Source organism: Mizuhopecten yessoensis, unplaced genomic scaffold (genome assembly GCF_002113885.1).
Source record: "Mizuhopecten yessoensis strain PY_sf001 unplaced genomic scaffold, ASM211388v2 scaffold9331, whole genome shotgun sequence".
Lineage (NCBI taxonomy): Eukaryota > Metazoa > Mollusca > Bivalvia > Pectinida > Pectinidae > Mizuhopecten > Mizuhopecten yessoensis.
In genome coordinates this window covers 517,141-544,624 of record NW_018407994.1, presented here as the reverse complement: position 1 = coordinate 544,624, position 27,484 = coordinate 517,141, and the positions used below count along the sequence as shown (strand labels likewise).

The following is a 27,484-nucleotide window of genomic DNA, read 5'->3' as shown; positions in this document are numbered from 1 at the left end:
TAAATCATGACAGTTCAGGCATTCACAAAAATAATCCATCTAATTGAAATGATAAAAGTTTATATCATAACTGATCGAATCACAGGGTTGAAGGGACGTATGTTATGTCGACCATTCTATATTATATATTGAATAAGTTTTAATGTTTGATGGGTGGTAGGGCCTCTGAAAAGTGTCTCCTGTGCTATCCCTCCCTACAGTGAATTCTGGACCAGTTTTAAGACCATAGAACTTTTTCATTAACATCTTATTTTGTTAAAAAAAAGTTTTAAACTTTAAAAAAGTTTAAAATTTAACATATTTGTAAAAACTGAATTTGACATAGAACAAGAAATGTAAAACATTAAAATGCAATCTGACTTCAAGTTACATGACATATGCATAATAAACATAGCGTGTCACAGAAAAAGTTAGAATTCTACCTATAAAATGCTGCCATATATAATATCATAATGTTGATTTTTTATTGATGTACACGTCACATACTGATCCTATCAATGGTCCTTTATTACAGCATAAGACCATTTTCAGATTTCCTTGTATCACAGTGTAAATAGGATTACTTTTAAATCCCCTAAATCATCTTGATACTAGATTTAAACTACATACACTGGGAGAAGACTTTTGTCTGTCTAATATAGGATATAGGAAATAGGACTGTGAACCAAGGTATTAAAGATTAGAAGAACATTTGATAACACAAAAATTGGATCTATGTAAAGTCTGTGTGGATGTACTGCTGATCACCACCTGGCAGTCTTAATTGACTTGAGAGGGGCGGAGGCCGAGTCCTTCTCAGACGGCAGACTTTTCTGACCCCGTATCAACTTCTGGAGATGTTTTAACTCCTGATGCTGCGAGACAAGATCCTCACGTTTTGTCAGTGTCTGTCCTACAATCTCCATCAACTCATCAAATCTGTACACTTCGGCTTCCGCCCGTCTCCAGTTCTCTTCCAACACCTTTAACTGTAACATATCAAATCAAGTATGAAAAAAATTTGGACCGCACAGATCATAGTCATAAAATCATGTTTAATACCAACATATTGTATGAGTAATTCAGGTTCCCAAACACAAATTTATTCTACTCAAATTTGTACCATTATATGAAATGGAATGCATATTTGTCAAGCACTTACCTGGTAAAATAGTTGTGTCTTCAAGAAAAGGAGGTCTTATAGCAGCAAATGATTACATTATGATTAATTAATAAGTATACCTTTGGCAGTATTGAACAGTTGTCAATACAATGTACCTGCTACCCTAGCCTTGACAACAAATTTTCTATTCAATCCATTAAATAGCGCGACTAATCTTTCTGTAAAAATTAACACAAGAATTCCACGGAAGTGGATGTGTCGCCTGCACAGGAAGCTGGGAGGTTACGAAGAAAAAGATACACTTTTCATTTCAAGAAATAATGTTAAAAGTAAGCAATAATCATAGATTATGTTTTAAGCAATCCCAAGCAAGCACTTTTGGTAAGGAAGCACTGCATGAAGTTTGAGTTTGATCGGCCCAAGGAAACTCAAGTTATCGTACGAAAACAGATTTTCTATTTATAGTAACAGTGACCTTGACCTTTGACCTTCGGACCTGAAAAGCAATCCCAAGCAAGCACCTTTGGTAAGGAAGCACTGCATGAAGTTTGAGGTGGATCGGCCCAAGGAAACTCAAGCCTGTAAACTTATACACTAACTAACTTATACACTACCTAACTTATACACTACAAAGATACTGACCCTTCGTGAGGCTTTGTTGCCAAGTTCTTCATAGTATTCGTCCTTCTTTAATAACTGGTCTCTGAGTTTCTGAATCTAGAAGAACAATACAACCACAGGTTTATCATATACATTCAATAGTTGCCAAACAAAAAGGATTCAAAACATGAGCTAAGTGTTTTTTTATTTTATAATTCAGGGCAATTAATTACTGGTATAAGGAATTCCATATATTGCCATATTTACTGTAAGTACTGAAGTAAGATTAAATCACAAGAATATCCGTCCTTCAACTCTATCTGTCAAAGCAATATCATTATCCAGAAATTTTACAATATGACACATCAGATTATGTTTTTATGATTCAGAGAATGAAACAATAAATTCTGACAGGAGGTATAGTGGTCTCACCTTCATTTTAAGACTGAAGACCTCAGCAACACTTGACGATGCTGAGCTGTCCACTCCCTGAGAGCTCTCTAACATCTTTATCCTGCCCACTGCCTCCTTCACCTGGTTACTGAATACCTTCTTCTCACCTTCCAGTGTCCGCAACCGGGACCGCAGTTCTGACAGCTCCGACTTCTGGGTCTGTAACAGTAAGAGATCTCTAGTACTGAAGGCTTGAAGTAGTTTTCTAACAATGGATTAAATATCTCTCAAAAATGTTAAAATGTAATTTAGTTCAAATATAAAGTCAAATTCAAAATTATAGGCATAATACCTTTGACTAGTAGATATATACACAGATACTACAATCAGATATAGTGATCTTAAACTATTTCTTTTCTTTTTTTTAAAAATAAAACATCACTTAATGAGAAGTGGGTTTCTGAGTTATGCACATAATATTAACGTGCTTACCAATATCATTTTTTTTAACTGATGTCCGTGTTTGAAATAATCTCAGTGAACTTTTGTCTCCGAATGTATAAAGGGTTATGGATGAAAAATTTGGCGACACAAATTTTGGATCAGAAAATCAGGTGGTGACACAAAAAGGTTTCCTTTATATAAGACTCTGTGTACATATAACATCCACTAGATCTGAATTGTATGTTGTAGCTTACAACATGTACCCAGTAAAAGCAGTACATGTTCATTTTTTCTAAAGACTATCGTGTTTATCAAGTGAAGCACCAATGTCAGCTTGGGACTAGAGGACGCTATACTGTTAGTCAATTTATTTCTGATAATCATGTCATCTTCTTTGATCATTGCGGCATTCTATCCGATTTCTCCTAAAACCTGTGTCAATTATCAGCTTTCATATCAACACAATTCCATTGTTCATCAGGTTTTAAAACAATTAAACCTTTCTCTATGGGATGAAGTGTCTTTAAGTGTAATCTTGATATTTCTATTTTCACCCTTTCACCCCTTTCACTTTAGTAGACTCTACAATGCATTGATCTGGATGAGTCCATTATGGTCTACAGTGGTGAAAGGGTTAAGGATCCCAGTCCCGCTGCGTTATAGTTTTTCCTATAAACAGTAATCTGACTACTAATCTCCCCTTAACTTTCGTTTTGATATCGCTGTACGTAGCACAGTTGGGCCAAGACAAGGTAGCTCAGTGGTTAGAGCGACAGTATATCAATCTGAAGTCCAGGGCTAGCCCCACTGATTTCTTTTAACAGTCAGAACACTTTTGTTGTTTATAGCTTGTTTATTTCATCTTTATTATTTCCCATTAATAGACCCGCAAGGTATGCTTTCTTTTTAAGTTATGATTTATCAAAGCTATAGTTATTCCAGAAAAAACATATTTCAAACACTAAGACCACTTTTGTTTATCGCGATACAAACAGTTTTTTGTTTATGAAAAAAAGTCGGACCTAGTGATCTGATGCTGCTTTCAGATGAGCCATGACAAAACCTTGCAAGGCATGCATAAACATTTGCAGGTCCATCAGGATTTATACCTGAAAATCTTTATGTTACATTTAAACACAGACATAAACGAACAGGCCCCAGGTTAGTTTGTAGTAGTGGTACCGGGATCCTTAATATTGCATAAAATACTCAAGATTCAGATTTTCTATATATATATAAATATGTAGGGCTCAGACAATGACTGATGTTCCTAATTGGTGTTACTTCCTGTAATTTGACGACAGTATTGCGGGATCACAAGCTTACCAGTATGAGTGATTCCTGATCAGAAAACCGTTCTAGGTTCTCAGCCATATTTTCTAGGCGCTGTTCCAGTGTTACGATCGCCTCCCTCTGTTGTACAATTTCTTTTTCTTTCCTCACAACTTCCTGTTCCACAAACTGAAGCTTCTGAATGTGTTGTCTCAATTCCTCACTTAAATATACAATAAACAAATTTTAATTATATACAGAAATTAGTGTTTTTAGGGTTGTCAGATTTCATTGTGTAACTAATGATTTGTTTTGAATTCTCTTTCACAAATATTAAAAGACTGTTTTATGATGATTGCATTAACTGTTTTTTTTTCATGCATCTGGGCCTTATTATATGCACCATCTGTGATCTGTATTTTTTTTCAAATACCTGTAACATTTTGTGATATTGAGCCACAAGCCCAACATCAACAAGAAAGACAGATCTATTCCCTAGATAATGAAACACATAAGTTTTTTTAATGATTATTATTTCATTTATAAGTTTTTATTACAGGTTATGTTTCTACATTTAAAAGGTAAAATTTGATAAAAAATTGACTTAGGATCAAAAACACAATTTTGGTGCTCCTTTTTTTTCTCCATCAAAATTTCAATTTTTCCAAAATGTATACCTAAAAATTACACCTACACATTTTACAGAAGTACAAAAATTACAGATTTTTGGTAAAAATCGAGCATTGGAGACATCTGTAATTAGTGTAATAGTGTTGTTTAATGAAACAAAATCAATGCTTTAGTTGCTAAGTTTTGCACATAATTTTTAATAAATTAATGCATGTTTAATTCTAATTTAATGACCATTGATAAAAAAAGGTCATCAAATTTGCACTAGTCCTGGTAATAACTAGAGATTTGTTTTTGTGAACAAAAATGTATGTCTACCCTTGAGTGGTTTAAAATTTATGGCCCAGACAAGATATTCCTGAAAACTTTGCACTTATTTGACCTCGAGGTCAAGGTCACAGTGACCTAACGGCAGTGCACCGTACATCGTCTGTGGGTGATGCAGATATACTATAAGTTTTATCAAGACATCTTTAACTTAACACTTATTTGACCTTATTATTAGAGGAACTGCCTACTGCAAATTTATAAAGTCCATATATATGAACAAGTTCTTATTGTAATGGGGACCATTCCTGAAGTCCTTAAAACTGACCCCATAGTCGCTAATAATGCTTGGATAGATAACAAAGCCACCATACACTTACATACTAAGTTTAAGCAAAATTAGAGACAGTGAGGGAACGTTGGCATCACCTTGGCAGACACCTTTAAATGTCTGAAACAATCAGACTTGTTTACCTTTGACCTTGAGGTAAAGGCCACAGTGATCTAATGAAACTGCATTGCACATACATGTATGTAGGTGATACAGGTATATTTCATTAAGATATCTTTAACGTTTTAAAAGTTCCATCCTGGACAGGATGTTCCTAAAAAAATAGCACATATTTGACCTTTGACCTTGGGAACAAGGTCAAAATGACCTAATAACAGTGCACTGCACATCAACTGTAGGTGATGCAGTTATACTGAAAGTTTCATCAAGATATCTTTAACGATTTATGAAAAATTAGCACATATTTGACCTTTAACCTTTGGGTAAAGGTCACATTGACCTAATGACAGTGCACTGCACATTGTCTATGGGTGATGCAGGTATACTGCACATTGTTTCATCAAGGTATCTTTAACGATCATATAAGAAGAACCAGAACCAGAAGAACCAGTACTTATACAGCATGTCTCCTTTCATTCTAAGGGGAGACATAATGAATAAATGATTTTTTCAGTACTTTTATAATCTACATAAAACATTGCCATTACGTTTTAAGAGGGATTTCATATGCATAATAATGCACAATTTAATGATATTTAAATGCAAAATTTAATGAAATTTTAATTTTAATTTAATGAAAAAATGTAATGAGTTTTTCCCCCATCTAGTTTTAACGACAATGCCTGCAGCAGTGTAGGCTAGATGTTAGTCACTTACTTGTCCGCATTGACTTCATCAATAGACAACCGTGATGCCTTTTCCACTATGTTCCCAAGACGGATGATCTCAATAAAATACTCATTGATGGTGTTGATCTGTTGTGCAAGTGTTTCCTTCTCCTGCCGTTCTTCCTGAGAGACTTCCTCTTGTTTATCCCCATCATCATTACTCACTTGCTCTGAACCACTGACATTGTCTGAAGGCGACACAGATTCATCGCCATTAGTTTCTAAGGGACCTGACTGAGGGACTATTAAACTCTTTCCAGTCCTGACTGGTGCGAATGCACTTGAACTTGAGAAGCCTAACTTGCTCCTGCTGATGGTGGCAGGACTAGCTTCAGTGCTGCTCTGTAGTGGGTATATCCCCGATATGTTTTGGTCAGACTGAGGACTGTCCTCACCGACCTCGTCGGACCCATTACCCATACTGCTCTCCTCCCTGAGAGGTGACGCCAGTGCAGTGTGCTGTTCGGAGGCTGCTAGGAATATCTCCGACAAGAACGACTTCCTGGCTTTACATGGCCGTTGTTTTCTGACGTTCTCACTCACTTCCTCTACTGTTGGATTCTCATCACAAAGGTCTTCATTTGACGGGACATCCTACAATACCGACCAAAATAACAACAAGGCATAACTAGTGTTACAAATCCCCTCGCTGTGCTGTGTGACACATGTGCATCTAAAATTGATGGAAATTTGCCTGAATACTCTAGCGACTCCATATATTCTTTCATAAATAACAGATTTTCACTGCATAGCTTTTTCAAGGCAAACCCAATGATAATGTTGCATTTATGAAATATATACATTACACAATGTAGATTTTATTGAATTGATGACACATACACTTGATAGATGTATCACAAAATTATGAAAGAAAATACACTGTAGGTCCAAAACATATAAAACATAAATAAAGTCTATCATGGAGGTAGAACCATCGACCACTGGATCCCTGTATCTGCAGAGACATTCCATCACTTCACCTATATTACATGACCGCAAGAACATGTATTAGATAGTGTAATAGATTACAACTAAATAGTGTGACAGTGAAATTTGGTTTTAAGTAGCAGTGACCTTGACCTTTGACATACAACTTTCATCAAGGCAAACATATCTTGATAACAAGGAGTGTGGCAGTAAAAAATCTATTTTTAGTAACAGTGACCTAGACCTTTGACATACAACTTTCATCAAGGCAAACATATCTTGATAACAAGGAGTGTGGCAGTAAAATTTCTATTTTTAGCAACAGTGACCTAGACCTTTGACTGATTATGCCTATCAGACATATAATGTAACTTAGACACATTTCTCAATACCTCCCGAGTAATAAATTAAATTTTGGTAAAAACATATTAAATATAATTTTGAGTGTATTTATGAGGACTTTTCTACTCCTTTATGAATATTGTACCCTCCATGAAAACATTGAACTCCATATATGTACATTCTACAGCCTTTCCATTACAAAACATAACATTTTGATCCCTTTACAAACCTGTTGGGTAGAGATGCCGATCTTCCGGCTGAGTTCCTGTAGCAGAGTGTCCATCTTAGTGGTGAGGGCTGAGGCAGATTGGCTACATTCTCTCAGCTCCTCACCCTGTTGGTGTAACATCCGCGAGGCATGGCTCTTCGTCTCCGACAACTCGTATGCACTGCTTTGTATCGTCTCCCTGACATCAAACATACATCAGACTAACTATATAAAGAACCCACAAGGACTTGCTAAACTTCAGTCTCAGACACCTAGGCTAATGGTTCAGAATCCCTCTATCACTGTACTTGTGGTAACAAACATCTCCATGTTATGCATCATACACCACAGTCACATGAACTACAAACAGTAATAATTACTAATATACAATGATGGTAAGTCACAAAGACTCTACTAACCAGACGACAAAAAAAGGCAGATGCAGTGATTTTTTTTACTTTTTTTCTCTCTAAAGGGCTGGTGCCTTTTTTTATTGGGAATTTTACTGCGCGAACACAATGAATTGGGAATTATATGACATGTTACCAATGTATGATATTAGGGAAATATTGTTTGATCGCGCTCAAACAACCTCATGTGTAAACAAAACTTGAATTCAATGCCCCAAGATAATCTTCTGTTTGTCAAAAAATTTAACAATCTTGTACAAGTTTACAAGAAGGCATACTTTTTTTATGCAAGTGATTGGGAAACTATTGGGTCAGAATTGGGAAAACTTCACTTGGGGAAAGTACCTAAAGTCGGCACTAAAAATGGGGTAAATAAATCACTGAAACGATATACTTACTTTAGCTCTTGGATTGAACACTGCATCACGGCACAATTATCCTGGAATGATAATTAGAAATAATTCATTCATTATATAGTTGTGTTACTATATACTTGGTATGCAGGTACTAGCTGAGTTACAGCTTGAGAATCTAACCAGAGAATTGAGTTTCAGGGCCCACTTGTATAAAACATCTCAAAGTTAAGGAAAATCTCAAGCAATGTATTGTCTATTAGAAATCTTTGACTTGAGGAAATTTCAAGAGTTGAGATGTTTTATACAAGTGGGCCCAGGTCTTGTGTGCACCCTCAATTTGAGCTTTGAGCTTAACATCAAACTTGATTTGCATGTATCTACCCAGAACAGTGTTTTTTTTCTGTTTGGGATTCAAGTGGAGTACCTCTACCTTGAGATCTGAGCTTCAAGTGATATATATTTACTGGAGCTTCAAATCTTTAAGTAAAATATATACCTGAAGTTTTTGTCTTACATCTACCTTGAACAGTAATTTTACCTTTCTTTAAAATTACTCAGAGGTATGACTCTTACCTTATCCAGAGCTGTGAATTTTATCTACCTTAAGTTTATTCATATCTGTAAACTATATAAGCCTGATCAACAAGCTATATATATCTACCACTACTGTCTAGCTATATTATTCTAACTTAAAACCCCTAATTACCCTGAGTTGCATATTTTCTTTCCGACACTTTTGGAACTCCATGTTTGTTGTCTCTGCCTCTACTTTGAGTCTGTCCATGGATTCCAGCTTCTCGGTCATGTACTCGCGGATCTCGTACAACTCCTTCTCCACTTGATCCACATCAACATCCCGCGAGTCGAGTGTCCGCTGTAGGTTTTCCACAGCTAAGCTTAAGCTAGAAACACAAGGCAGTATAATATCAGACAAGATTATGCAAATCTCTTAGCCTGAAGTTTGTGTCAAAACTTTCTGGGATGAATAAAAATCATTAGATAGGGCCAAGGACCATATGGCAGTTTATGAACAAGTCAGTCACCCCAAAAAAGATATGCAAGGAGGCAAATTTAATAATTAACCATTATCTAACTATGTTTTCATGTATTCAGTGTACCTGTTGTTGTTTTTTTAATCAGTTGACATTGAATGATATGCAAGGAAGCAAAATTAATAATTAACCATTTTCATGTATTCAGTGTACCTGGTGTTTTTTAAATCAGTTGACATTGAATGATACATTTAAAATAAGCAGAAATGTCCAGTGTTGTCAGTGTTTAAATTTAGCCCCACCAAATGACTTACTGATCATTCTCACGCTGCATTAGTTGTTCTCTCTCCTTTTGTTGTGCTACAGCATGTGATAAACTGCAAGAACAAAGACAGAACTGAGGGTCCATACACTCCGTAATACAGTTCTGTAAGTGCGTGAGGATTACTGAACTTAGATAAGTCCTTCAGGAAAATTGCTAAATCACGGTTCTAGTGATCACTTCACCTATGGAAATAAACTCTGCAATATAGCTTTATATGGGTATGAGGACAAGTGAACTTAAACTTAGTCCTTCACTACTGCAGTTACATGAATGTCACTAAAACATGGTACCAGTGAAAATTTTACCTAGGAAAATAAACTCTGCAATATAGTTTTATATGTGTATGAGGATAACTGAACTTAAATCAGTCCTTCTCAGCTACATGAAAGTCACTAAAACAAGGTACCGGTGACAACTTTACCAAGAAACAGACTTTCCCTCTCCTCGGTTCATGTGAATTACCTACCGTTTTTTAACACTCTCTAGCTCCTCCTCCTTGGCCTTGAGAGAGACTTGTAATCCTTGAATTTCGAGAGATGTCGCTCTCTCATTTTCTTCACTTTCCTTCTGTTTGTTTACCAGTTCTTCCCTACATAGCTGACAGGCCTCGTAAGCTGTATGGGTCCAGAGAAAGGGATTATATAATTAAAGCCAAGAAAGACATTACAAATTATACATTCACAAACAGCACAAACTGTAACTTCACCATACATTGTCAGCACAAATAATCATACATTCACCATCAGCACAAAACTTCATTATACTTCGTCAGCACAAATAATCATACATTCACCATCAGCACAAAACTTCACTATACTTTGTCAGCACAAATAATCATACATTCACCATCAGCACAAAACTTCACTATACTTTGTCAGCACAAATAATCATACATTCACCATCAGGGCAAAAATTCACTATACTTCGTCAGCACAAATAATCATACATTCACCATCAGGGCAAAAATTCACTATACTTCATCAGCACAAATAATTGTACATTCACAAGCAACACAAACTGTACCTTCACGATTCTGCAGCACATATAACTGTTTCTTCACCAAACTTTAACTGTCAGTTCAAGGTGTTTAACACACTACTCTAATAATGATGAAATATAGAAACCAGTGCTTACCGCTCTTGGTGGTATCAAGTTGGCCATTGAGAATCTGGACCTGGCTAGCGGCGTTGAGGAGGTCAACAGATGTACTGTTGTACAGTGTCTCAAACTGTAAAAACAAAACACCAGTCACACAACATCTTACTGATTTGTTTTAGAATATTAATGTGCCATTTAAAAGATGCAATCCCTCAACAATCCAAAAACTATACAATGGTTAAGTACAATTGATTTGCGGAATAAGATTCATCAGTATGGTATGAATGATAAAGGCTAAGTTTTTTTTGAACACAAATAGGAATTGAAAAATTATTTTGTGAGCTTTCGAAAACATCTGTTTTCTTTGTCAAGGTAAGAATGCAAATGACCAGTGTCTCGACTCTAAACTGATATGATTCAGCAGTTATCTACAGACCTCATTGATCGTTCATGTGTTGGTAGGTTTATCCCTTATGCTTACAAGTGCCATGCTTTGCTGGGATGATTCTAGTGCAGACTTCATGCCCTCAAAGTCAACTTTTTCTTCCTCATTCACCTTCTTCTGGTCGGTCACCTCAGACTTCTGTCAGTATCAAAGAGAGAAAATCAATTTTGATAAATGAAGATTGAAGTTTACAGTTATTTTAATGCAAAATATACAAAGGAAAACAAATCTTTCAAAAATTGTTGAATCCATATTCTGATTTGCAAAATACATATAAATAACACAATACAATTAAGTCCACAAAGTTTCAAGGAAATTGTTAAACAAACGAGAAAGGCAGGAGATCTCAGGACAAATCTTTTCATGCACAGATGAAAAAATGCCATATCATAATAGGTCTTGTTCATTTTGACAGTCATAAAATAATTATGTAGGGAGCAAATATTTTTTTACGGGAAATTAAGCATTTATTTGACCTTTGCTCTTGAGATTTAATGTCACAGTGACCTATTCATGGTACACTGCCCACCACCTCTGGGTGAGGCATGTATATGTCAAATTTCAGTATTAAGAATATCTTTAATAGGTTCAGATTTATGGTCTGGACAATCTTTTATTAGAAAAGAAGGAACCAGAAAGAACAGTACAAAAGCAACACATTTTTTTTTACCTTTTACCTTTAGGTGAAAGTCAAAGTAAGCTAATTACAGCAATAGAATCTTTCACTTGTGAGATGTAGACAGAGGGAAAGATTTTTGAAGATTCGCACATGTCTTTGCACTGTGCTGAACTTTACCCCTGCATGGGGGCCAAGATTTTTGACTGCATCACACAGGAGTGATTGATGATTTTTCTCCCACAATTTCCTACCCTAAAAAACAGGTGTTATACCTTCAGGAAAACCTGATTTCCCTGGGTAGTATATATGCTTTAATAGAATAGCCATTATCTTTGAGATGATAATTATGAACACTGTGCATCTTAACTAAAGACATCAAAGACTAATTCTTAGTCTTTTATGTGAGGCTTGATACAGTAAAGAGACAAACGGTCTGTTACCTCTTTGTCTATGTTCCTCTTCAGGGTCAGTAGTTTGTCAGCAGCTGTCTTTACCTTCAGGAAATTCTCATTAACCACCTCCTGTACCTTAGCCTGTATGGAAGTTTCCAAAAAGAGCTCAGTTTTATACATAGGTTGATGAACACTACAATTTCATTTTGAAAAACTATAAAATGTTTGTATTAAAGACATTTTCATGTAAATTGTGTCATTGTTTGATAAATGTCTATAAATAGTAATAGTTAAGGTACACACATGCTTGAGTTTTGCATTCAATCAAAATAGGAAAAGAATAGGGACACAATGGGATGGANCAATAATGACAGGGGCATTACAAGAGGGATCTTGGCACCCACAATCATAAGATCTTCATTAGTTTTATTTATCTAAGATTGATTTCTCTTTTCTTAGCTGTTGCATAAATAGTCTTGTCAACAGTAAATGCGTCTTGTAGTACCTTCTGTTTAAAACTTCATACAGCTTGGTTTGAGAGTATCCTTTAAAAGTTAGGGCATCATTTACTTCCAGAGAAATAGCAATAACAAACTTGAACTGTCCAAATCAAATATTGCCCCAGATTACAATCTTGATTTTCCCATCAGTCTCAAAATGCAACATGCAAATCTATGGACGGGGCCCAACTCATAAAATTTGAGAAAGATCCTTCAAGATCCTTCAAGCACTTTTTGAGTAGTAACGATGATAAACTTGAACAATCACAATCAAAGATGGCTTCCTGGTGGCCATGTTCTTTTTTCAATCAAACTCAAAATGAAATTGCACAACTGTTGTCCAATAGGAAATCAACATTTGAAATTTGATAAGATTGTCAGGAACTTCATGAGCATTAGAGATAAAAGTTGTGTAAATTCATATAAACTGTTGGAAATATGGCAAACCACATATATATGTTATATATCAAATAAGTATTTACCTGTAGAATTTCGGCTAGTTTCAGACTGTCTGCAAGCTCTGTGTACTCGGAGAGTTCGGTCTGGAGTTCCTGTATGACGCCCTGTGCAGTGCGCAGCTGTCCACTACAGTCGCGGCGCTCCAGCTCCTGCTCCAGGTCACGAACCTGGTTGATATGGGCCTGCCTTGTTAGGGCTTGTTCTGTCAGCAGGCTGTCACATCGCTGTTTCATTAGCTCCAGATCTGATTCCGACTGTTTCTCCGTAGTCTGAAGCTTTGATTTCATGTTACGCAACTCCTGTCGTAGGTTAGCAATATCGCCATTCTTCTCCTCTATACTTCCTAGGAGAACTTCGTTTTTGTTCTAAAATGATAAATCCATATATGCACTTGACTGTATCAAATAAATTTTACATATTTACATATTACAAATTAATAGTGCATCAATATTTGTAAACATATACATGCAATGTTTACGGTAACCTATACATATTACTGCATAAACTTACATGATCAATAGATACTAATACTTTAAGTGATTTTTTTTACATGTACATAACTCCCTCAAATTACCTGGACACATGCACTCCGGGTCCTGCAAATTACACTGTTACGAAAGTTTATGTCACATGGAAAACCTTGTAAAATGAAAATCAACAAAAAAAGTACCCGGTGGCCTTGATTCTGCTCCTGCTGTACAGCAATAGTCTCCTTGGCTTGCTGGAGCTCACAGGTGAGATTAGTGATTGTCTCCCCTTGACTGGCTACCTCTTTTTGTGCGACAGACAGCTCTGTCTGTACCCCAGCCATGTCTGTGTGCAGCTCACCCAGTGTCACCTCCATCTGTCCCAGTTGTTCTGTCAGTCTGTAAGACAGCAAGTCACACTATAGATTAAATAATTCTAAAATAACTAATTAATGCAGTACTGAAAAGGTCTTTGTTGGACATGAACCCAACATCAATTCTATAAACTTTCAATGTTGTAAACAAATATCTTTTTCCATAAATAAATGTATTTATTCTGTATGTGGTTTGTTTAAATCAACAGGGTTACAATATTCTAACAACTATATTTGTGGGCTATTCCACACTACCAGGTCATATGAATCTATGATTGGGCAGAGATTCCCCCCCCCCCCCCCCCCCATCTCTCTGCATGGAAGTTACATTTGTCCCATTGCAAGGTGGGTCACCACTCACCAAGTAAGATAACTCTATTGGACATAGATAAACTAAGTGACCTTCAGTTCAGGAAGTACATTTTGTTACCTTGATAACTGATAATATGGAAGGTGACATGATTTCAATATGATATGTGTCATTTTGATTATCAGTATAAGATATCTTCTGCCAAATCATTAACCAAAACAGATTCGATAAATGACAATTGTCTCATGGAAATATACATGCATAACCCTTTCACCCCTGTGCAACTTTAGTAGACTCTACCACGCATTAATCTGGATGAGTCCATTATGTTTTTTAGAGGTGAAAGGGTTAACAAAGTTGTTGTGAAGCTGTTGAATATTGCTTTAATCTTTAAGTATACCAATGGTACACAAAATATAACCTACTAGCATCATGAACTTATTACTGCATTCATATTGTTTGTCAAATTTTACCAAAATCCCTTGAATGAGGTGGGCGAAAAAGGATTATTAATTATGTATGAAATGCATGGAAATTCACCCAAAGGTTTAGCATTGAAGGTCAGATCTAAGCTATAAATGGGCACCATAAAAATCACTGCTGATCATATATCTGAGTTCAAAGGCTGCAGTAGGAGTCTACCAGCTGCAGAATGTTGACTCCTTCATCATTAACTCACTGTTTATTCTCCACTGTCAATTTGTCATTGTCAACTGTGTAGCGAGTCTGTGCTTCTCTCAATTTAGCCTGGCTGTCCTCGTAGGCTGTAAAAGATTGACATGAGGATTACACATCTATTCTGTCATTGTGTACATTAAGAGCATGCAGATATAGATGACAGCTCCCAAACTGTCAGGCTAATGGTAAGTGAAAGATATTGTAACACAATGTATCAACAGAAAATTGGGTCCAAATGATAAACAGTAGACAGATATATAGTTTTATCACATAATCAGCCTGTTATCCAGTGAATTCGCCCGTGTAATATTTTTACATATGTCACTAGTGTAATATACCCTGGAGCGTTTTTCTTTGGCTGTGCCAGTCAGAAATCATTTGCGACGTCATAATATGGACAATGATGTGACATGCTAAATTGTGAATGGCGGAACAAAACGACTGTCTCCGTTTGATTAAGCCTCTACATTTTGGCTTTAAAACCTGTCAAAATGTAAGTTTTCTGAGTTATGTGATAAAAAGTATCTTAAATTTGTTAAGATCCTATATTTATGTCATACTCACTATATTCTTGATTTACAGAAATGCTACTTAAAAGTCTCATTACTGTTGGTTATCACATTTTCCCAATAACTTTTAGCACAATTTCTCATTTTCTTTTTCGAACCAGTCAATACTATGATTCTGCTAGCCAAACATCTGGGGCTAGTTCGTACCAGGGCTGATGAATTTTCAAATCTTTCCCTTGGAAAATATAGCAACCTGATAGTATAGTATTTTGTTGTTGAACATGGCAATACTGATTTATGTTCATGGGTAGCTAGCACCAAACACTTAAACAAACAAATCAAGGCTTCAAGCCAAAAACAATTTGTTCAGAATGAAAATGCTAATAGTCAATGATCATGATAATAAAACAGTCTAAATAGAGATAAGTGAATATAGTGTTCTTACCTCTCGTGATTGAGACAATATCGCTACTGTTTACTTGAATCTGACTTTTCGTGATGGTAAGTTCTGCCGATGTAGTCTTGTACAAAGCCTCCATCTGAAAAAGTTAAAAACATATTTTAAGTTTTTAATTTCTTCTTTTTCCTCATTATATACCAATGAAGAAACAAAATCTGTTGATACATTTTTACCAGTGAAATTATCAATGTGATAAAAACTTGTTACATCTTCATATATGATGATATAAAATCCAGTACCGGTTCTATATTGACCCATCAGAACAGTATTTTTTCAACATTTACCAATTCAAAGCTGTAGCTTTTTGTTCAAGCTGCAGATGAAGGGACAGTAGAATAAGTGGTATTGTTTTGTACATCTTTGCATTGGTCAATACACTGGTATGGCAAAATACACCAACATTTTCCTTCATGCTTTGCACTGTTGAAAAATATCAGTATTCTGCCATACATGTAGACATGCGGGGTAATTAACATCAATCCATTAAATATCCTCTCTGTATCTGGTGTTTCAGTGTATTTTTCTTTTGTCATCTACATGTACTGTAGTATTTATCTGGTCTTGACAAGAAGCAGATCACTCTGAAAATTCAATGTTATATTGTCGAAAAACAAAAAAACTATCATTACTCTTTTTCTCTGACATGTTTTACAAACTTAGGCAGTAACAAGTTCCTTGGTACAGACTAGTCTCGCTCCATAAACAGGTAAGTAAATGTGTACCTGAGTTAATGCGGTACCTGCGCTAGGCTCTCCCTTGACCTTTCTAACATCTAATTGGGACATTATAACCCAACATATCAGTATTTTTGCGGTACCTGCGCTAGGCTCTCCCTTGATCTCTCTAACATCTAATCGGGACATTATAATCCAACATATCAGTATTTTTGCGGTACCTGCGCTAGGCTCTCCCTTGACCTCTCTAACATCTGATCAGGACATTATAATCAAACATATCAGTATTTTTGCGGTACCTGCGCAAGGCTCTCCCTTGACCTGTCTAACATCTAATCGGGACATTATAACCCAACATATCAGTATTTTTGCGGTACCTGCGCTAGGCTTTCCCTTGACCTCTCTAACATCTAATCGGGCCATTATAACCCAACATATCAGTATTTTTGCGGTACCTGCGCTAGGCTCTTCCTTGACCTCTCTAACATCTGATCAGGACATTACAACCCAACATATCAGTATTTTTGCGGTACCTGCGCATGGCTCTCCCTTGACCTGTCTAACATCTAATCAGGTCATTATAACCCAACTTATCAGTATACTTGCGGTACCTGTGCTAGGCTTTCCCTTGACGTCTCTAACATCTAATCGGGCCATTATAACCCAACATATCAGTATTTTTGTGGTACCTGTGCTAGGCTCTCCCTTGACAACTCTAACATCTGATCAGGACATTATAACTCAACATATCAGTATTTTTGCGGTACCTGTGCTAGGCTTTCCCTTGACGTCTCTAACATCTAATCGGGCCATTATAACCCAACATATCAGTATTTTTGCAGTACCTGTGCTAGACTCTCCCTTGACCTCTCTAACATCTGATCGGAACATTATAACCCAACATATCAGTATTTTTGCAGTACCTGTGCTAGGCTCTCCCTTGACCTCTTTAACATCTAATCGGGACATTATAATCCAACATATCAGTATTTTTGCGGTACCTGCGCATGGCTCTCCCTTGACCTGTCTAACATCTAATCAGGACATTATAACCCAACATATCAGTGTTTTTGCGGTACCTGTGCTAGGCTCTCCCTTGATATCTCTAACATCTAATCGGGACATTATAACCCCTAGGCTCTCCCTTGATCTCTCTAACATCTAATCGGGACACTGTAACCCAACATATCAGTATTTTTGTGGTACCTGTGCTAGGCTCTCCCTCGACCTCTCTAACATCCTAACATCTAATCGGGACATTATAATCCAGCATATCAGTATTTTTGCGGTACCTGCGCTAGGCTCTCCCTTGACGTCTCTAACATCTGATCAGGACATTATAATCAAACATATCAGTATTTTTGCGGGACCTGCGCAAGGCTCTCCCTTGACCTGTCTAACATCTAATCGGGACATTATAACCCCTAGGCTCTCCCTTGATCTCTCTAACATCTAATCGGGACACTGTAACCCAACATATCAGTATTTTTGTGGTACCTGTGCTAGGCTATCCCTTGACCTCTCTAACATCTTATCGGGAAATTATAACCCAACATATCAGTATTTTTGCAGTACCTGTGCTAGACTCTCCCTTGACCTCTCTAACATCTGATCGGGACATTATAACCCAACATATCAGTATATTTGCAGTACCTGTGCTAGGCTTTCCCTTGACCTCGCTTACATCTGATCACGACATCATAACCCAACATATCAGTATTTTTGCGGTACCTGCGCATGGCTCTCCCTTGACCTGTCTAACATCTAATCGGGACATTATAACCCCTAGGCTCTCCCTTGATCTCTCTAACATCTAATCGGGACACTGTAACCCAACATATCAGTATTTTTGTGGTACCTGTGCTAGGCTATACCTTGACCTCTCTAACATCTGATCGGGACATTATAACCCAACATATCAGTATATTTGTGGTACCTGTGCTAGGCTATCCCTTGACCTCTCTAACATCTGATCGGAACATTATAACCCAACATATCAGTATTTTTGCGGTCCCTGTGCTAGGCTCTCCCTTGACCTCTCTAACATCTGATCGGGAGATTATAACCCAACATCTCAGTATTTTTGCGGTACCTGCGCAAGGCTCTCCCTTGGCCTGTCTAACATCTAATCAGGTCATTATAACCCAACTTATCAGTATATTTGCGGTACCTGTGCTAGGCTTTCCCTTGACCTCTCTAACATCTTATCGGGACATTATAACCCAACATATCAGTATATTTGCGGTACCTGTGCTAGGCTCTCCCTCGACTTTTCTAACATCCTCTCCATACAGTCGAACTTCTCCAGCACCTCTGTCTTCTCCTGGCGACAGCGCTTCATCTGCAAGTCATTAGCCCCCATCTTTGTTTTCATTTCATAAGCCTTTAACAGAACAAAGTTAATCTTCATAAGATCATAAGTTTTTAGTTTAGAAAATATAGGACTGTAAGGTTATTGTGTAAAAAGTTGCCTAAAAGTCTAGAGCATTTGAACATCTGTGTCTGTTAAAAAGGAATTCCACTTCTGGTGTTTTGGACAACTTAATATTAATTTAATATTGTTTCAGACTTAAATCAGGTCTTATAACATGCTCAGTATTGTCCAGACAAGCATAACAATGATCTGGCCTTTTCCCCCCATTATACTAGGGAGTTTCATAACTAATATTGAGCATTTCACAGCTTTTTGTTAGCCTCAATGTCATCCAGCATGACAATGAATTGACATTCAAACTCCCACGTTTACCAATGATAGGAGTAGAAACAATAGTTGGATGTGACATATCATCAAATCATGAAAAATTTCATCCACAAAATATTGAGCTGTTCAGAATTTTGGAGCCAAACAGTATTAGAATGGTTTGAACTTTGACCTTTTGCAGTGCAAGACATGTATTTGACAAGTCATGTCCTCTGATTTTCATAGTAATAAACTTAAAGACATCACCCCTTTGTCCCTCAAGTCATTAAATTGATGACAATGAATCTGTTAACAGAATAGTAATGGGTTTGACCTATAAGCAGCAACATTGACCTTTTGCATTAAACCTGGGACACAAGGTATTCTCATACTTGACCTCTGTATAAACTTTGATAAAAAATAGAAATTTTGTTTGTTTGTGTTTTACATCCTATTTACAGCTACAGTCTTTTAAAGAAGAGACAGGGTTTGGTGGAGGAGGAAAACCGGAAACGCCTTAATACCTTGACCACTTGGCCACCATAGACCATTAAATTCGGCAAAATGTGACAATGAATCCTAGTACAATAGAAAAGGACGTTGACAGACATTAGCAACACTACAATGCCCCCCTTCCCCATTTTTATGACGAAGAATACAGGTTTGGGCACAAACACCAGCATACGAATACAGGTCCTGTGTTTGCCGAGACGTTACTTACCTGTTGTTCTGTTTGGGCCTGTAGACAGGTCAATCTGTCGGCAGCTGCCTTCACCTTGCTGTAGTTATCAGACACACACTCTTGTATCTTCACCTGGGGATCACACAAACAGCCACCATTAACTTAGAAATTAAAACTTACCTGTATTTAAATTAAAATTGGCTTATATTTATACAGTGTATCAAAAGTCTATAAATTCACATATAATCAATGGGAGACTAAAACCAGATGGGGACTTATTGAATAGTGACATACCTGAAGTCTCTCAGCCATTGCAACACTCTCACTCAGCCCTGCATGCTCGCCCAATTCTAGCTGTAGCTCCTGTATCAGGGAGTTGGCACTCCATAACTGGTGGTCCCGATCTGCCTCGCTTGTTTGATTTATAAACCCAACAATCTGATGTAAAAGTAGCAAATCCCAATTTCATTAAATTAGCAAAGCAATCAATGGATACGTATGAGTCTTCTTATTATAGATAATTTATGTTGATTTTTTTCAAACTTATTAAAAGTAAATGATTTCACATCACTACTTTTTTTTGCATTCAAATTTTTTAATTTAAAGTTACTAAGTCTCTAAACACCTAGTGTTATGTCTGTTTTAGCAATACGTGATATACACACAGCTACGGATGAAAAACGTTTGTAGAATGAAATATCTCGTATACAAACAAGCAGTACCATCTAAATTTAAATTTTGATACAAGTAAGGCTGCGTAACATAAATTTTGTTTGAATCAATATACTGTAAATATGAAATCAGTTGAGAAATATCAGACTCATAAGTTACCATTTGACTGTAGAAATCTGTATAAAGAAACAGTTTGCACAAAAATTTAGGGAATGATCTAGGAGGTATTATATTTATCTGTCTAATTACCTTTCTGTTTAGATATATGATATATTATATTGTTTACACATTTACCTGTTCTGATTTCAAATCAGCTGCACACTTGTTTACAATTCTGTCAATATAGAGTGACACTTGCTCCTCCAAAATATCACTGTCCACCTGTTCACAGCGGGGACATGGGTTACCGTCCACCTGGGTCCCAGTACTAACATTTTCTATAGGGTCAAACTGAGTCCCACAACTGTTGCTTTCAATAGGATCTGCCTGAATACCACAACTGTTGCTTTCAACAGGATCTGCCTGAATACCACAACTGTTGCTTTCAACAGGATCTGCTTGAATACCACAACTGTTGCTTTCAACAGGATCTGCTTGAATACCACAACTGTTGCTTTCAACAGGATCTGCTTGAATACCACAACTGTTGCTTTCAACAGGATCTGCTTGAATACCACAACTGTTGCTTTCAACAGGATCTGCTTGAATACCACAACTGTTGCTTTCAACAGGATCTGCTTGAATACCACAACTGTTGCTTTCAACAGGATCTGCTTGAATACCACAACTGTTGCTTTCAACAGGATCTGCTTGAATACCACAACTGTTGCTTTCAACAGGATCTGCTTGAATACCACAACTGTTGCTTTCAACAGGATCTGCTTGAATACCACAACTGTTGCTTTCAACAGGATCTGCTTGAATACCACAACTGTTGCTTTCAACAGGATCTGCTTGAATACCACAACTGTTGCTTTCAACAGGATCTGCTTGAATACCACAACTGTTGCTTTCAACAGGATCTGCTTGAATACCACAACTGTTGCTTTCAACAGGATCTGCTTGAATACCACAACTGTTGCTTTCAACAGGATCTGCTTGAATACCACAACTGTTGCTTTCAACAGGATCTGCTTGAATACCACAACTGTTGCTTTCAACAGGATCTGCTTGAATACCACAACTGTTGCTTTCAACAGGATCTGCTTGAATACCACAACTGTTGCTTTCAACAGGATCAGCCTGAATACCACAACTGATGTTTTCTACAGGATCAGCCTGAATACCACAACTGATGTTTTCTACTGGGTCAAACTGGATGCCACGGCTGATGCTGTCAATAGGGTTAGCCTGAGTACCGCAGCTTTTGTTTTCTTGTGTTCCACAGCTCACTGTATCATCCACTGCCTTGACCATGTCCTGGAGATTAGCAATAGTCTTTTCCTTTTCTGCTATCTGGTCTTCATATTGCTGTAACAAGAAGTAAGAATTGTTTTGTTTACCTGTTGGTAAAATGTTCATTGCACTAAACATTTGTTTCTCAAAGATATTTATTTTCTTCTTTTAATAATTACATCATTCCTATCATAAATCATGTTTTCAGAGAGAATCCTTGATATTAAAAGTTCATGAAAAATGTTCATCTAACTGCAATGTAGTAGTAGATGAAGAATGGAATACAGACAAATGGACAAAAAATTGAGCAGGTACTAATGCAGGAATAGAAAGTTAGTACCCTTTTTTGAAATAGGGTAAAATATGCACTGTAGGTGCATGACCCGTCCAGCGAGGGCTGCAGGCCTCATCCAGGGGGAGAGTACAAGAGGGGGGCATGGATTACATCTTTAATTTTGTTTCTCGCTTATAGACTTTAAAATATCAGCAGTGACAATAAACAACAACACAGGGAAAATGAAATATATCACTCAGTTGTGGAACTGATGGAAAATTTAAAAAAAAAAAGTGGAACCAAGAAAGATATTCATGTGGTAGTATTTTAGTTACAAGTGGGTAAATTTTTAACTGAAATAGGGGAAAATAATGCCAAAATTGGATAGGTGAACTGGCCCATATTTGGCCATAATAAAGGCCTGTAAATATCCATGTTGAGGCATAAGAAGTGTCCTTCTTCCCTATATATCCTCTGATGGCATTACTCATTTTTATTGGGTTTTAAGGAAGTTTTCAGAAAATTTTAAGAAATAAATCCGAAATAATAATAAAAAATCTTTTTTTCTCTAAAATCTAGGAGAGCGAGTTATTGGATAATAGTCATACTAAAAAAAAACAATTGATTAAAACCTTCAAATTCTCCTACTTTAAGAAGGAAAATACTAAACACCCACACTAAACACAGGTCAGTTCAATATCAGAAACACAGCAACATTTGGTAGATTTTGAGACGTGTATTACTTACCTGTTTGGCCTTAGCGATGACCTCATCAACCTTCTTACACACTAGAGAGTTGAGGAGCACTTCCTCTGCGTCGGGATACGCTTTGTCCTGGTACACAAGCAGGGATTGACGAACTCTGTGAAATAAACAGCAAAGTCAGATGACAACAATGTTTCTGAAATAATCAAAGCTTAACAATAATAGCCTACCTCTTAACCCTTTCACCCCTAAGTAACTTGAGTAGACTCTATCATACATTCATCAGGATGAGTCCATTATGGTCTACAGTGGTGAGAGGGTTAAATTGGAAAGTATTCCATGCCAGGTTCTCCCATCAAACTTTATAAAACAGGCAAGCATCTCTAGCTATATATTATTGTATCGCCCTCCTATTTGAATTCTCCATCATTGGAATGAACAGGTGATGAAAAATAAAGATAGCAAGAGTTGGTTTACTTTTCTTTAATAGTAAGGCGCAAATCATTAATTCTATTTATCCTGCAACCTTTTAATATATACATGCTACAGATTGCTGATGGATGCTAATTTTACAATGCATGACTGGTTCAATTATTTATGACAAAGCCTTATAGATAAAAGGACATATCTTGTAGGACAGAAAAAAGGATAAAGTGAAATCCTAGACTCATAGCTGTAATTCATGTAGCGAATTGGCATGTAGATATATGAGCAGGGCCATGGTGTCATGCAAAATCTGTTATATCACAATATTCTTTGAAATATCTCGAAATGATATACATTTACAACACTATTGAAAAAGCTATTCAAAAGATGTTGTTTTAATAGATTTTCATGCAGTGCGAAAGTTAACAGTTGTTTTTTTTAAATTAAAAAATAATGAGATATCTTCTGTTGTATCCATCCCATTCTGCGTTGGTGTTTGGTGTTCTTTGTCACAGGGACTTTAAAAAAAAAATCCCAGGTAATTTCAACCGTGTCAGTGACTGAGTGGTATATTTATACTTTCAAATGTTCCCATATCTTGTATAAAACAATGTAAATACGTTTATTTGATTCAAATTTGGCACTAAAAAGAATAAATATTTCTGCTCACAAGACGTAGCTTTCGTTTCCGAATGTTACATCTTGGTAAAGTATAAATTTCTGTAGTCAGGGGCTGCAATATCCGCTAGTTTACTTGCTGTGAAACGTTTGACCCTCTTAAAGAAAAGTAATGAATTCTATATTATACAATAATTGTTGGTAAGGCCATACTTTGCTGCCTTGCGACCTGGAGTCTTCAGTGTAGGTGTGACCTGACTGTAGTAGGCTTTCTTGGTACTTCTGTTGACGGCCAGGTTGTTGACATTCTGTAGTGGAGTTCTACAAACAGCTGGAGAGGCGCCTAAAGTGTCAACTGCCACCTTGAAACATATTCAAAATGGTTCAAGTCTTTACTTCAATTATTTATTATTTGTATGCATCCAACCAAAACCAATCCAAACTGTTTGAACCCTTAGAAAAACATAATTAAAACAGTTTGAAAATAGTTCTGGATAGTGGAGACTTATAAACATTGTCATTGTCTCCACCAAATGATCTGGCCACTTTGAAGGAGAACTCTGGATCGGACAGTCTGGTTTAGACATAACAGGTGTATATATAGTATTTAGTGTAAATGTGAATTGTTACCGATACTCTTCCCTGTGGGTGTGTAAGAAAACTCTGGCCCATTCATGTAAGATTGGTAAGTTTCCAAAGTCTTTGACGTTCGATCAGAGAATAGAAAACTGAGGAATACATTTTCTGTCATACACATGTACATTCCGTACAGTACTTGGTAGGGAATCCCAACCCCTGTTTGATCTGTAAATGGGAAGTTTCAGTGAAAAGGAAAGCTTCTCAACTATGTTTTTGCCCTCAATAAAATCACAGTATTGCAAAATGTTCAAATGCAGTTGCAAAAGCACTGCATATATATGAAAAGTCTGAAAATAAGAAGCTACTCTACATATTTATGATTATAAATGTAAAGTAGGAAAAAGTGAAATTTGACACAAAGTTGACAAAAAATGTCTTACCTGATTATTCATTACATGTTAATCATAGTTCCCAGAATCACCTTTAAAAATGTTTCACATTTTGGTGTTTGTATTCCAGAAAAGTGTTAAATTTTGTTAGTTGAAACTAAGTTGAAATTTGGAAATACCAAATTTCCAAAGCTTTCCACATGTACACAAAATAGTAAGAAAGTGTCCTGGACATGATAAAAAGTAACCCTTGGCTTCAGTCAACACTAACCTTTTCAAAAACAGGCACTTGCAGGTTTTCCTTGTTTTCAACCTCCATTCTGAATGATCGCTGCTACTACTAGCAAAGTTTGAACATGTTATCAATTTCAAATATCTGAAATAAATCAAAAGTGAATCACAGAAATTAAAATTAATTCAAGAAAATATATAACACAATTCTTTTTTTATGAATCACATTTAAATGTGAGGACTTTCATTCAACTATAGTTGTTTTTAATATTCATTAACTTAAACATTGAGTTTAAGTCAATTAAAGTATCCACCTTATTAGATTACAGTATTACCACATGGCCTGGGCTTGTTACAATTGCCTGGTCACACATATATTATAGGTCAATATATAGCACACATCCCTTGTGTATGTGTACTGCAACTAGTATGATATTTACATTTACTAAAAATTCATTTCCTTATTAAACCTGATCTATGAATAAAAAAAAATGTTCACATGCAGTAACATGTATGTTAATTGCATTGCTTTTGGTCGGGAATTAAACTGGAAGACTACTGCTTTGTGGTTTAATTGTTTACTTCTCTGAGCTTGGCCCAAAGCTGACTAAAAATATCAACTTGTTGTATAACAATACAAAAAAAAAGTATTGAAAATGACCATTCTTTAGGGGAAAACATTTGGTGGGGGGCGTAGGGGCTGATTGGGAGCCCAATCCTGTACTAACCTGGTCTTTCAATATACTTATCTAACAGGAGAGAAAGGAACGCAACAGCCAGACTGGGGTTCCAACACAGGACCCTCTGAACAGACGCTCTAACAAATGGAACTACCTGGTCGCCGACCATCGACCCAGTCCAGTTCCACTTCACTTATAACATATTTTTGTCAATAACATACAATGATACATATGTGTATACAATATTGACAGAGGAGGCAAACTACTAGACCAGTGACTGGGAATTGGTCAATTTTGGGAATGACTTCAGACTGCTTATTTTACATTGACAATGAGGTCATCAGGTTGGGGAAAACCACAACTTGCGTATAATACGCAAACTTGTCTATTATACGCCAGTTACAGTATGGATTTGTAATTATAAATAACACAAATCGCTTTAACAGTAACTTTTGCAAGATATTATTAAAAATCGCATTAATTTACGACAAGGTAAATAATAATTTGCTAAAAGATGTTTACTGAAAGCGTTGGCTACTTGATGTAATTTTACCGGAAGTATTGCATCTATTTTTGGTACTTTCCCACATGCAAATAAACTTTATTTTTGCATTTGTATTATGTTTCATGACTGAATAAATGCGACTTGGACAAACAATTTGAAAAAGTAAAGATTCAAGTGATTTTGGCTATTTTTAGTAACAAATCCATACCCCTATTGGCGTATAAAAGGCGAGTTTGCGTATTATACGAAGTTAGTGGTTTTCCCCGACCTGGTCAAATCAGTTGATGTTAGCCGATAAAAATTGCAAATGGAGGTCATTATCCAAATCAGTTGATGTTAGCTGATAAAAATTGCAAATGAAAGTAAGTCAAAATAGCATAAACCACTGAAATAACACACCACAGATCATGTCTATTGCTGAATTGCTGATGTGGCATCGTTGAAACCCGATATCTTATAGACCTACTGATTTTTTCAAAGACCAGACTTTAACCAAGAAAGGTTTACTTATATATAGTACTTTATAGCATGATATTAATGTACTTTAGCTAAAATAAAGGGAAAAAAGTAATTTTACGGAATAATTTACGAAACACCCCTAAACCTTTAGCACGAAACAATCCGTTACCTAATTTATTATCAATGAACCAACTACATCTCATGGAATAATGTCATAGACAACTTGGTCTTTGCTCTATAAGTTAATTATTTCTATGGACCTTAGAGTTTTTCATGGTGTCTATCGTTCTGCTGGTTTTACCACTGTTATCCATGATCCATCACCACAAAATTGAACCTAAACAACAATTTCCTAATGGAAAGGAAAGCTTAGATCAACACAAAAGAAAGAAGTCCATATGATACCTGAGTTTTACATATTCATTTTCTAATTAAGGAAATTATTTCATCAACGATAACGTCACACATATAATTATTTACAGTGAACAAAATTACCCTCAAATGTTGTGTTCAAACTTCGCTCTATTTGTATGGTAGGTGTGTTCGAAATGTAACAATAGTTTTGATTGGCCGATTTATGTATTCGGAATATCTTCTAAATGCATCGGAACGTCTTTAGAATTTTCCTCTGATTTTTTTTCTGAATTTATTTACTAACCGTTTACAACCCGTTTCTATGTATTCTACAACCAAGTTTTAGTTAAAATAAGATACTTATCCAAGCAAAGATAAAATAATACAGATGTTTTTTGATATT

General features: G+C 36.3%; 1 protein-coding gene across 1 annotated transcript; it reads right to left on the bottom strand.

The window, feature by feature from the left end:
* Positions 1 to 27,275, bottom strand: LOC110457835 (cingulin-like). The gene is made up of 25 exons (XM_021509275.1): positions 27,223 to 27,275; positions 25,124 to 25,228; positions 24,098 to 24,246; positions 22,883 to 22,997; positions 20,761 to 21,936; positions 20,089 to 20,232; positions 19,834 to 19,926; positions 18,681 to 18,815; positions 15,744 to 15,837; positions 14,791 to 14,875; positions 13,631 to 13,826; positions 12,984 to 13,325; positions 12,050 to 12,142; positions 11,027 to 11,128; positions 10,582 to 10,675; positions 9,914 to 10,061; positions 9,437 to 9,499; positions 8,837 to 9,032; positions 8,173 to 8,213; positions 7,386 to 7,563; positions 5,877 to 6,481; positions 3,866 to 4,034; positions 2,135 to 2,314; positions 1,745 to 1,819; positions 1 to 968 (listed from the first exon to the last, which is right to left on the bottom strand). Exons 2-25 carry the CDS (start codon positions 25,169 to 25,171, stop codon positions 744 to 746), a joined length of 4,746 nt encoding a protein of 1,581 aa, XP_021364950.1. The 5' UTR covers positions 25,172 to 25,228; positions 27,223 to 27,275; the 3' UTR covers positions 1 to 743.
* Positions 27,276 to 27,484: the final 209 nt, after the last annotated feature.

Bases quoted from the DNA above. Each gene is read 5' to 3' on its own strand.
- LOC110457835 (XM_021509275.1), bottom strand. From the start codon at position 25,171: ATGGAGGTTGAAAACAAGGAAAACCTGCAAGTGCCTGTTTTTGAAAAG. The intron at 18,816-19,833 runs GTAAGTAACGTC...GTTCTGTTAAAG, and splicing joins AGGCCCAAACAGAACAACAG to GCTTATGAAATGAAAACAAA. The intron at 15,838-18,680 runs GTACCGCAAATA...TAACTTTTTCAG, and splicing joins CGAGGGAGAGCCTAGCACAG to ATGGAGGCTTTGTACAAGAC.